The following is a 12,433-nucleotide window of genomic DNA, read 5'->3' as shown; positions in this document are numbered from 1 at the left end:
ATTATACCAACGGCAACATCATTCACGTTTCAAGCACACTAAACGAATTGTACTTTTTATTTGCGCAATGCTAGTTCTGTTCATGTGTTGTTTTTTGTTTTGTTTTTTGTTTTGTTTAAATACTACATACTAAGAGCTAGAGTTTTAATTTAAAACAATACACACATACACACAAAGTGAACTCAAATCACAATACCGACACCGTGCTTCGAGCAGGGTCGGATAGACTTCAGAAGAAGTAGTCATAGTAGTTGTTGTGGTAGCTGTGGAAGTACTAGCAGCAGCAATCAATCGATAGAGAGTAAAACAGTTCCTTATCGCTTAGCCCGCCCGAATAGCTGTACTGTTGGTCTGTTCGATCAAAACCCGCTGCCACTGTTGTGTTGTTATGTGATGGCGTGTTCTGACGGGTATCTGAACAGGAGATTCAATCGAATTAAGCTGCATCATTTCCTTTTTGTGGAGTTGCTTCGATTTCTACAATAGCACAATTAGTCGCATAACACCGGGCCCTACACGAGCACAGCCTTTACCCCAGTGACCTGGGGCATCTCCTTGACCGTACGGCGAAACTCTTCCAGCTCACAGCAAAGTACGAACCCGGCTCGAGCCTCCTGCCATGCGTCATTTTCGTGCAGCTTCTTCAGCCATGAGATCTGCTCGCACTGGCTCATGCAGAAAGTGCGCCGCTCGCGCTCCTGCTCGGTCTGTGGTGCCTTCCCAAAGACGGCAAAGGCAACTGCCCGCTCCTGCGAACGCACCACCGTCCAGTGTAGCTGCGGTACCGGGAAACGGTTCTCGCGCACTAGGTACACCTCCGCACTCTGGTTGTGCTTGTCCTGCAGCGTCATGACGCCATGTGCTCCGGTGTAGATCTCCACCTCGGGCACCTCGAGGCCGCGTATGTCCTGCACCAGCCGGTCGAGGTTCAGAAGCTGATCGCGATCCTTAACGATCTGATAGTTCCAGGCCATCTTTAATACTGAAAGATACTGTCGGTGGGTGAGCAGCGCCTCGTTAACGTACCGGCGGGCCTCGATTTTGGGCGCATTTTTCGGCCCAAAGACGGGTCGGAAGCGTTCTGCTTGATCGTTGATGTTCAGCGCCTTGCTGAGGTCCACCTTGTAGCGCTGCGTCGGATGGTAGCCATGGAAGTAAGTCACGTTGTCCTTTACTTTGAGTGCTAGCTGTTCGATGCTGTTGGTGCCGGACTTTACCTTCGTGTGGATGAAATGGGTGCGGCCGACTTTAACGTCGTAGCAAGCCTCGCCGAGAATGTAGGATTTGTTGGTGACAGGATTGGTGAAGCCGTACTCGATCGAGCGTAACGTTGCCGGACAGCCACGCACCGAGACGATGATCTCCTCAATTGGTCGCTCCTTGCATGACAACGCCGATACAAAGTTCTTGTCCGCATCGTTGACTACTGTACAAAGCAATGCATGTCGTTAATGTCATCCACATCAACATGGATCTTAAGATGTCCACTACTTACCAAACGTTTTATCCTTCTTACACCGGGCCCACAGTACCTTTTCGGAAGAAAACTCGCGAAAGTAGTTTGGAGAGCAGGAGAGCACCACCTCATCGCCGGTGGCCAGCGTAATGTCCTCCACATCGTAACTATCATTCTCGGGCGAAACCAACACTCCGTTCTGTGTGAAAATCAGCGGCGAAGAGTAGGACCAGTCCGGCTTCAAAGGTACAACACAGTTGCGTTCCACAGCTGTAATGAGAAATTGTCGCAATAGAACTAATAGTTCGCTTTAAAATAATGGCTGCGTTCATCGATCAGGCGAGAACAAGTTAGGGCTAAAGAAGTATCTTAAATAAAGATCTTAACATGTCTTAACATGATCTCAACATAGGAACTATGTGGAAGAATCAAAAGTTCTGACATATCTGGTAAGAATGTTTGAATAAAACTATCATTTTATTAGGAAAATGTGTTGTTGGTTGGGTATTTTGCTCGTCGATGGAGATGGCTGGTTAAAACACAAACAAAATATTATTCCGGGGGAAAAACGTGTCCTGTTTACATACCCAACTCCAACCGCGCATCGGTGGCGGTGGTGCAGCAAAACATATTTGCCATACGGCGATTGCAGATCGCATCAGGATTGAAGGTCAGCGGGCGTGTAAATATCGATCGGTTTAGTGTCAGTAAACGGTATTGATGGCGAGAGATGTGGCGCTTGAGTAATGGCTCCACACTGCTTGCAAGGTACCAGTGTGTGAAGGTGTTTGCGTCAAGATGTTATCAAAGCGCACGGTTTCGCGATTTATCGCGTAGACCAAGTGGAGCTTACAGCGGCGTAACGAAAAAAAACATGTACCCCCAGAGAAGTGTGTAATGTAATCCAATAGTGCTTAAACAGTGTTTCACAATCTGTGCTCACATTGTGGTGCGTGACCTTTGCATAGACACTCCTGAGAACAGTGCCATTGTTCTTGTGGGTGATCCCTTTAAAAGATGACCATTAATTGACGACATGATTTGCCCCCGCTAGCGCGTTGTCACGTACACCACTCATCGGCGGTCTTTACACATGCCCCTATCATCATGATCATCATCATCATCATCATTACCCTCACTAATATCATCATCCTCATCTTCGAGCTATGTGCAACACTCTTTTCTTTGTTATGTTTAAACATTTCAATTGCGATTTTACATAAATTGTTTTTCATTTGACCTTAACGTGACAGCTTCTGGTTCTCGTCAACGTCGTTCCCTACGACGACGATGACTGGATGCTGCCCGGGTATAAGTTTCACACACAGTGACACGCGCGAGGCGAAAATAAGGGAGTTCACTATACTTTGTCGCTTGAGCTAAAAGCTAGGATCCGGGAAGTCGGAGCCGGGAACTACAGCGCGCGCGATTGTGGCCCGGCTTAATCGTCACCGATTTCGTCACTGCCCTTTTGGGATCGGGCAGATCGTCGCGTATCGCCGGAGACGTGGCGGCGCGCGGTCACTTTTATTTGATTATTTTGCGCCCACTGGCGGCCTTCTTCTTCCCGACAAATCACACCTCTGCAATCTCGCACATACTCACGCTCCCACATAGCAACCAGCTGTTTTGAAAACGTGGTTTTGGCGAACCTTGTTTGCTCCACTCAGATTGGTTGTATGGTGTTGTGTCTAGTAGGCAATAGCAAAGACGGAACGGGTTTGAAATCCCGTTATTTCAGCGAGCGAGCGAACGAGAATGCTTGTAGTGGAAGACGACGTAGCTGTACTTAAAGCACGCACGTGTACTGATTGAGCTTGACGAGTCGAATGGAAGATGTTTAGCTTTGGGTTCTACCAACATAAGAGGGATGAATACGAATGCGGGAACCGAATGCACATTGCCCCCATACCAGTGCCCGGGGCAGCGGTGCTCCGAGAATGGCGATTGGCGTTGCATCAGTGGTGGGTGGGTGTTGTGGCAGTGAAATTGCTCAGTAACATACCATACCGACGTACATACAGAAGCGGCAATGCGCAATTGGATAAATGGATGTTTGCGCTTGTTGCATTTCCTGAACTGATCCGTCCGGGTAATCGGACCCGGGACGATCCGACGATCGGGTTCGTGACGTACCGTTGGAAATTCGACACGGACAGCGTGAACAAACGTTCTGGAACACACCCACTTTTGTCGTGTGGTCCGTATGTATAAATGCGTGTGTGTTTGTGTTAAACGTGAGTGGAAAGAGAAAATAGAGCAAAGCAATAATAGAACCGTACCATTTCCGGCCGCACGATGGTGCGCTATTTGCAGTGCCAACAGCAATAGCAGCACTATCAGCCTGTGCATGATGAGACACTTCGAGGGGGCGTATTGGGATCACCGATCACTATGGCTAAAATCCAGTGACCCACTGAATCCTGCTTTAATGCAATTTCCCTTCACTATCACTGACTTCGGGTTTAGTTTCGGTTGCCGCTTCCTGTCGGCTGTCACTTCCTCAGGCGATCACCTGGAACACGGAGGCCTTACTCGCACACAGCAGACCCACACGCAAGCGAACATCCGTTCTAACAAACCCCCGAACAATGCACGGGGCAATCACGGGCACTGATCGAACTCTGCGTCGTTGCGGGTAGCGCGGAGAACTTTCGCTGTACTTAATCGGTTCACTGATCCCCCTGGAAGAGCGTGCCAAAGAATTGGGCACACCACAGAACTTTGATACACAGGAAACACAATCTTGCACTTAAATGTTTTTTGTTGTTTTGTAGCAGCACAGCATAGCACAGCACATCATCTTCTGACGCACACAGCACAGCCGAGAAAGGTTCGTTCTTCGTAGCAGATTGTCTCCAATCGTTCGTATGAAATATCAGACTGCAACTAAATTGCCAGATGTCGGTTGATCAGAATTTATACAGCTTGCGCTGGTGTAAGTGTGACTGCCGGTGCCTTGGGCGACATCCACTCGTCGACGGCTGAGCGAGCGGGAATCCGTCAGCAGCAGGGTAGTACAGCAGGGCGCAGTGCTCCAACGGAGCGGACGGTGCATATATGAATGATGATCATTGCGATCGCGGCTCCGGTAGTAGTGGTCCAAAGGGATGTTGGGACACAGTTTGTGTGAGAGGCTGAACCCCGCTCGGAGTTCTGAACGATGCACGATGCGGCTTAGATGCGAGAGCGAGAGATGACTCCGCTGGGTTGAGCACACTAGTCCGATGGACAAGAATACTGGATTCCAGAATAGCTGTGCAGTGTGTACTACCATCACTGAGAACGCTCTCAAACTCTGTTAACTTATTAGTAAATTTTTATCTGGGAGATGGCCACCCTGGGTAGAAATTATCGATAGAATTCTCAAACCAAAACATCCACCCATCGCCTTACTAACGACGTTGGTGTTCCAATTGTAGTGCTCTTGGCAATGAACCTACATACACATTGCAACAGACTTGTGGGCAGTAACTCACGCGCACAGTTACTGATAACGTAATCCCTGAGAACAGGCTGACTCCCCGGGAGAGAATATCGACTGGTCGCTGTATAGAGCTATTCGCGCCATTTACTGCGAAGAGGCTGGTTAGCGGCTTCCCTATCAATCATAATATTTCTACCCCAGATCGGCGTGCTGTCGAATCGCAACGAGTCTGTACACCCAGCAGAAGGTAAAGGAACTTTGATACATACGCATCGGGGTGAATATTAAGCCATCCGACCTGGTACACGTGTATGTATAGGGCTCAGTTTGAGTTTGTAGAGTTTTTTTTACAATTGCCTTGAACTGGCATAATATGAGGCACCTCTCTAATCACGGCCAATATTCATCTCACCTCAAACGCTGCCTCTGTTATCAGCGTTACTAGTTGTTAACTCTGTTATGGAGTACGTTGACCATGAATGGTTGACCTAGCACTGTTTGGGAGTAACATTTCTGGAAGTAGCCGAACTATTATCTCGTGGCATCACGTCTGGCACAACCGGAACAGGGTGCCAAAGGTGTCGAAGCTGCTGCAGGAAGTAAGGTGCAAAAAAGGCAAATGCAAGAATTATAAACAATGGTGCTCAGAGCAACTTGCCTGATAAGAATTTGTTCCGTTGGTCGGAGGTGGAACGTAAAGCCGCCAATGGTGAACTGAGCTGTGGCCCATTTGGTTGGACACATGTACGAAATACATTTATTTAAATGTAGTGAGCGTCCTTCGGAAACTCATTTCGGTGTCTCTGGTGACATATAATCGAGCGGCTGATTGTCCTACTTGATGGATTTGTACATGCTAATCACCCTCAAGCAATGCACCTCATGTCATCTGCATTTCTAAACGAATCGGTTTCTATGGTCCTTGAATTTAAACATGGAAATCGAAGCATCCGAAAGATCTGAAAGTAGAATTGCTGTGTCGAGATTTATCGAGATCTCTCCCGACGTCCGTGCAGTTTCAAATGGAATACAATCGGAGATCCAATTTAAGCTTGTCTCGTATGCGATCACTTTTGGAGAAGAATTATGACACTTGCCGAATGTGTGTTCGTTGAGCAATCAGGTTGTTCACCATGTTTAAAGCTCGATTACACTCACAATTGTATGACATTTGCAATGCGTCATCGAAAACAGTGGAAAGTTATTGGTTAGGAATGTGTTTCTCTTTCTCTTTGCCGGTTCTTCTAGATTCCACCGTCAACAACTCGTCCTTTTCCTGACAACTGAACTTAAGTTGTGTAATGCAAACGTTTAATTTGAAAACGACACAAACCACCTTCTACCGTGTGCTCTTCACTTTCTCTTTAGCGTCGAGCTGTGTGGGGATGACATTTGCTTATGCATTACCGGCACGTCGTCGAAGAACTTTAATATACTTTTTGTGCGATCAGTTCCGGAAGCGTGTTTGGTTCCCTCGGGTCTGTCAACCGTGCGAGGCACGTAAACTCGACGGCGACAGTGATGATGCGTATTGCGCATATCGCACGATGCGTTGTGCTTTTTTGGTGCGCCTAGTACCGCCACACCACGTTGAGAAGGGCCCTTGTCATTTGCCATTAGCGTCAAGTCGAGTTATTTCTTCACTTTCATCGCACTGCTACTCGCGCTTGGTTGTAGCCGACTTGCGCATCGATCGCGCATAGCTTCTCACATGCCGTGGACGCTATCGTCCGAAATGGAGCCGATTGTTACAACTGGACAATCCGGCAAACCGTTACGGAACTGGAATGGAAAAAGGGGGTGGTTGGTACTGCGGGACAAACGATGAAGTACATTTTCTCCAAATGGATAAACAGTAAGGGACGCGCGCGCTTACTCATACGCTCACGCGGATGTGCAGGAATAATGGTGGTGGTGGTAGTGATTGCGGAAAAATGAACGATGTTGCCGCCGTCACCAGTAGCCAGAGTCGGTACCTTCAGGACAATCAAACGAATGCAAACCGATTATGAGCTTGCTGGCCTGCGAGAGGCTTCGATTCGATTCTGAGGCTCGTTTCGGAGCAACCATCAATTCCAATCACGCCAATTTGACACTCAATAGACTCTATTTTTGGTGCGACTTCCAATGATAACTTGCAAGATGACGAAAGATAGGAAGAATTGATAAATTTTAACAGGCTGAGTATGAAGCGTTATTCTGTAAATTAAATTTACTTACACAATTATATGTATATCTTTAGCATACTTTGGTCTTATCAAATGATTTCGTACAAGATATTTTTTTCCAACCCTTTTTTATGCGAATGAACTGTTATGCCAAGAAATCGTAAGAAAGGCCTAGTCCTCAGAGAAGAAGACTTTGAGTGAGATGGAGTCATCAGTTCGTGAAAAAAAGTCAGGCGTCAATCGGCGTTTTTGCATTAGGGGTACCACTTCGCATACTACCCATGAATGAATGTATCACTTCGCTTTGCATCCTGTACGTCCGGCACAGAACCATGATTGTACCGCATCGTACCGGATTGTACTGCTTTTCCGAATAGTGTGCCGTTTCGTCGATCAATTGCACTATAGAGAAGTAATGGGTGGGGAGAGATAGTGATATAGAATCTAAAACTATTTCTGATACTTTTGCAGAACGATTTCCATGGGTCGTAATACTCTGGTGGTGTTGGAAGAGGAGTTGCTCGTGGCGTGTCGAATTGATAGTTTATGATTGAAACCGCACACTACGCTCACACACCCCATCACTATATTCCTGGTAAAAGGGTATACGAAGAAGCATCACGTGTAAGCAGTTTGTATCGGTCAATTGAAGATGAGCTAAATTCTGCTTAATTTAATAGACGCGTCACATTTTCAGTTCGCAGCTGTATGACTGCTTGATTTGACTGACTGGCAAGAAACGTCGTATTATCGCCGGCATCAACTCATACCGGATCACATTTGCTGGATGGAAGTAAGAAGGCGACCGTGGAGGTCTGGTATGGGAATTGTTGTAGCAATAGGCTAAGGTGATTCACTTCGGTCGGCGGAAGCAGACGAAGATGCTTTCAGTGCGGCCAATCGATTCCGGATGAAGGGTAGAGAGAGGGTGTTCGGTTTGCCTGGAAGGTGCGGTTTGATTGAAGATAATGACGTTACCTCCAGAAACCTTGTAGAAGGAATGATGCAGTACTAATTCTTTGCATTTAGGATATCTTTTTCTAACATTGTAATAAGGAAGCATAAATTTTTCTAGCCTGCCGTGTAAACTGATACGTATTACTCCATGAATGAATTGATTCCAAATCGGCTGTGCTATTAGAAAAGACTACTTCATCCATGTTTGTCAATGTTAGTGATGTGAACCCGAACCGAGGAGATGGTGTAAATTAATTGCACACATCGGTCATCCTAATAGGGTTGCTCGTACTAAACTTTCAACGACGCAGCACATGTGCACGTGAGATTCATAGAAGTTATTGACCGAATGCTGCCCCTTTCGTCACTCATTCCAACCATGGGACAAGCATTCGAGGAACGATCGAGTGCCATTTACACCGTCACATCATATCGCACGACCCTAAACCAGCGCTACGTTCCAAAACCGGATGGCGTGGTGTAGGTTCTTCATACGGCCCATTATGGAGGCAGCTGACCGACTCCCGGTTCCCGGCCTGTACGAACCCTTTGGTACAGTTCTTGGAATTTGAAAAAGTGGGTGTTTTCCCGCCACATATCACCGGCCCAAGACACCTTACGTAAAATTGTGTCCACCTATGGCATTAGCCGCTGATCTAAGCGAAGAGTTAACCGGCATCTCCATCTTTGGACTGTCACCACGGTTGCTGGTGATTACTTCGGCAACTGTGTCCTCAGTATGCGTGTGTGTGTATGAGATGGAAGTTTGCACTTTTTATTTCCCAGTTTTTCTCTATTTTTCTCCTTCTCGCTTCCTTTCCACTCGAAACTGTCGCATGATATGTCGGGCGGCCGGTGCTCTATGAGACCATGCGAGTTGACCGTCATCCCTCGGGGGTGTAGCTCGCCAGTAGTAGGGCCTGCTTCGATCTATCGATGACAGATTGATGAATAGACCACACCGATAAGGCAGTGATGTCACTCTCTTAAAGGGAACGTGGCGTGAAAATGTCGCTTTCATTCTCGCACTATTTCGCTTGAAACAACAGTTACCTGCATCGTGTGAGCGATTTTGTGTGAGCAAGTCATGGGAGGATCATAAAAACTGAAAGTTGCACCTAGCTTGTTACGTTCAAATGATCTCCTCCGAATCTTGTATCGCTGGCGACGTCCACCTTCGCCTACTGCTTCTAATGGTACTGAATACCACTTTTTACAACTGTCAATGGGATACAAGTGATGCATCGGAATGTGCCAGGCAAATGGCCTATGCGTGTGAGTATGCTCCACGATGCGATTTTGTTTGATATTCGACGCTTGTTGCACTTGTTTTGTAAGCAGGTAGAGTTGTGGTGGTCAAAGCTGTAAAATTATATTTTAACAAAGCAAACATTTGCACGACATAACAGTAACTGGATGGTAATCCTTCGGGTTGGCATGAATCTCTAATTTTACTTATTTGCGATTAAATACCCGAGCTCTGTTCACCATATCCAAGAACTGATTGACTATCATATTATTGAAAAAGTCTCATTATTGTCTATAAGACCTGTAGTTGTAGAACCACTTAGGTTTTTAGAACCAGAAAAAGAAGCGGAAGAAGAAGAAGAAGAAGAAGAAAAAGAAGAAGAAGAAGAAGAAGAAGAAGAAGAAGAAGAAGAAGAAGAAGAAGAAGAAGAAGAAGAAGAAGAAGAAGAAGAAGAAGAAGAAGAAGAAGAAGAAGAAGAAGAAGAAGAAGAAGTAGAAGAAAATAGCAATAGAAGATGGCTTATTCAGGAATCGTAAAGAGTGACTTGTATACAATTTCGTCGCTTGTGCAGTCTTCGTTGCAACATTGTATCATGTGAAATATTTCAATGAACGAAATATTTCACTTCAAAGCCGATCGACGTTTCTTGCAAGTGTTTTTAGCTATAACCCACGACACAATTGGTTAGATATTAAAAAGCAGTTTGTGCACAGAACTGTATTAAATAGATTTTTTAAATCTCATTATACAAACTTCTATTGCAACTCCAGTGAAGAAATAACTCATGTTCAAGTTCATATTTAACCTGAACAGGGCTGTGAGAGGTCCTATAGTGTCTCAGGAGTTATAATAGTTTTGGGACACTTTCTTGGCTCTTTCTTCGAAAGAAAGAGTCAAAAAAGTGTCCCAAAAGTATGAGACGCTTTTTTAACTTATTACATGAGTGTCCGATACATTAATGTACACAATACACAAAAAAGTTCTAAAACCATCCAAAGTAACCACTCGTCTTGTTTCGTTCGAGTTTAGGAAAGTGGCTGTATTTCACGTTTTTGACAAAAGATAGCAGCCCTTTAAGTAATAAATGCACAATCAGTCGTTTGATAAAATTTAAGTTTTTTATTTTCAAACTACACATACGGTTGTTTGCAAATATTTACAGCAGAGTCAGAGAACTATTACTCGTCATCCTATCAAATATATTTATCAATAGAAAGCATCAACCTCGCTACCACAATCGTTTTGATGTTGAGAATGTTCATATCAAGTCCATCTTTGCTCTAAGCGTTTTCTTTGTGTACAAATTATTTTTGAAAACATCATTGTTATTAAAGACGGTAATCAGTACAGGTATTCTCCGATATACGCAAATTATGCGGAATAGCGGAGGCAATAGCGTTTCTCGAATATTAGCGTATGTCGAATTTCGAGGTTTTCAGTCAAATTATAGCTAATTTTCGTATAATTTTGCTAGAAGTGGGAGGTTTTTGGCCACTAAATTAGTTATTTGATATGATTTTAACTGAAGACTACAATTTTATACCTTTTAAAACTTTGGTATTTAAAATTCGACCAAAAGAGATTTTTTTTGTATTTGATTTGTATTTTGTATGTGACAAATTAGTACAATTTTCTCAAAGAGCTGTCAAATTAAGAAAATAGCGTATAGCGAAATTGCGTATATCGGGTATGGTGTATATCGGGGAATACCTGTATACGCTTGACTTTTCTGTAGGACTGCTTGGATGGGAACTAAATAATCAAACACAACGCCGATTGTACACTTAACATTATTCCTTCAGGTGGGATCGACGCTGTGGCAAGGAGCGAAAGTACCAGCTAGTTTAATGTGTGTTTGAGTAGACTTTATGTTTGAACTGATGATGGGAAATGAGAAATTTCATCTAACTTATAAAACAGCTAACATTTGCTCATCATTGTTCATTCCAATTCCCCCCCCCCCCCCTTCATTTTCTACTGATCGTTTCGACCAGAGCTCACATTGTACGATCATGTCTCGTGTGTTTTAGTTTCGTTTATCACAGACATACATTTTTATTCAACTGACCAAACTTTCAATCCGACACCGACGTATACGATGATAGTTGCTGTACCTATTTTCTATACAGCAACCATTCGTATTCTTGATGCAATTCCTTAAATCTAACCTGTTCTTAAGCATCTACGAAATGTGGCACTCCAGTCTAGTTGTGTTTTTCTATTTTAGCACTGGCGCTATATTATTCCAATAGCTTTGCAGCTGTTGAACTATGTATACGTGTGTTTGTGTATTCATTCATGTGTTACATAAAGAGGTGTGAATCTAATGTCTAATATAGATAAAACCATCGATAATTGAATAAATAACCTAAATGGTTTTTGAGGGAAGAGAGTTGCTTAAGTTTTGATTAGGAAATGTTTTATACCCTATCTCTCCACACGATATTTTATTTATTTTCTTCGAAACGATGTGAACTATTGAGATGTAATTGAATGTCATGCAATCGCCCTACTTATGCTCATTAGACACGATTGTGCATATGGGATAAAAGCTATATCCTTGATTGCACTCCGTTCCTACAAGTGAAACGCATGAAGATAAGTGTTGAGAAACGGAAAATAAAATGGCTTGAATATGTGTGAGTTTGAAAATAAACTCCTACTTCCTGTTGATGCTGATCGGGTTCACATTTACTGTTCGTGTCTTAGATCAGTTTTCGAATTTCATTACGTATGTTACGTCATTCATTACGAGTAACGGCTCAAAGGATCGTTCAGCTTGCTCCCAAACTGTGTTCTGTCTCACCATTCAGCTGCTTTATGGACTGCGATGCTTGACCGGAGCGGAAACGAATGCCTGGAGACTGAAGTAACGCTGCGTGTCACTGGTCGTAACGCTGGTAACATGATTGAACTGGCAAGGTTGCGAGATTTGTGATTTCGGTGGCAGCACGATCGGTTTGGCGCGCTTCTGGGTTTTGCGTTTTCTGCCCGGCGCCGACAGGGCAATGTTTTCCGGATTGCTGGTCAACTCCTCCACCCGCACCCACATTTCACGGGCTGCCTGATTTGAGTCGAAGCTGAAACCGATCACTTTTCGATGATCTGAATGGGCGAGAAAAGTACGCAGTCAGTACAAGCGATTGAGAGGCGCAATAGTGCCGCGAAATATCATA

The 12,433-nt window shown here is 44.6% G+C and overlaps 2 protein-coding genes and 1 long non-coding RNA gene across 20 annotated transcripts in view; 1 reads left to right on the top strand and 2 right to left on the bottom strand.

The window, feature by feature from the left end:
* Positions 1-21: 21 nt before the first annotated feature.
* Positions 22-4,900, bottom strand: LOC1278227 (uncharacterized). 8 transcript variants are annotated; one of them, XM_317782.5, is made up of 3 exons: positions 3,739-4,900; positions 1,496-1,726; positions 22-1,426 (listed from the first exon to the last, which is right to left on the bottom strand). In XM_317782.5, the coding sequence occupies exons 1-3, from the start codon at positions 3,806-3,808 to the stop codon at positions 513-515; spliced, it is 1,215 nt and encodes a 404-aa protein (XP_317782.3). In that variant the 5' UTR covers positions 3,809-4,900; the 3' UTR covers positions 22-512. The 8 variants fall into 8 exon arrangements, with proteins under 8 accessions (XP_317782.3, XP_061509213.1, XP_061509210.1 ...); XM_061653229.1 differs by having other exon boundaries at positions 22-1,423; positions 1,496-1,753; positions 2,044-4,694; XM_061653226.1 differs by having other exon boundaries at positions 22-1,423; positions 1,496-1,753; positions 3,739-4,690.
* A 270-nt stretch (positions 4,901-5,170) lies between these two features.
* Positions 5,171-9,682, top strand: LOC133392690 (uncharacterized). Its single transcript, XR_009765761.1, has 2 exons — positions 5,171-7,682; positions 7,749-9,682. It is a non-coding gene; the product is annotated as an uncharacterized LOC133392690 (long non-coding RNA).
* A 674-nt stretch (positions 9,683-10,356) lies between these two features.
* The window catches only part of LOC1278228 (uncharacterized), a 57,622-nt gene continuing 55,545 nt past the window's right edge, over positions 10,357-12,433 (bottom strand). For all 11 annotated transcript variants that reach the window (XM_061653236.1, XM_061653235.1, XM_061653240.1 and 8 more), the window contains one exon: positions 10,357-12,362. In XM_061653236.1, the coding sequence (XP_061509220.1) occupies positions 12,076-12,362 (287 nt within the window). In that variant the 3' untranslated portion in view covers positions 10,357-12,075. The remainder of the gene's footprint in view (positions 12,363-12,433) is intronic.

This window comes from Anopheles gambiae, chromosome 3, assembly GCF_943734735.2.
Source record: "Anopheles gambiae chromosome 3, idAnoGambNW_F1_1, whole genome shotgun sequence".
Lineage (NCBI taxonomy): Eukaryota > Metazoa > Arthropoda > Insecta > Diptera > Culicidae > Anopheles > Anopheles gambiae.
The sequence above is the reverse complement of the archived record's forward strand: the minus strand, read 5'-3'. Positions and strand labels throughout refer to the sequence as shown.

What these genes read in the sequence shown, in the direction of transcription:
- LOC1278227 (XM_061653225.1), bottom strand. Translation starts at nt 3,808, where the DNA reads ATGCACAGGCTGATAGTGCTGCTATTGCTGTTGGCACTGCAAATAGCG. An exon ending in CCATCGTGCGGCCGGAAATG is followed by an intron (nt 1,754 to 3,738) that starts GTACGGTTCTAT and finishes GCGAACTATTAG; the next exon opens with TTCTATTGCGACAATTTCTC. An exon ending in TAAGAAGGATAAAACGTTTG is followed by an intron (nt 1,427 to 1,495) that starts GTAAGTAGTGGA and finishes TGCTTTGTACAG; the next exon opens with TAGTCAACGATGCGGACAAG.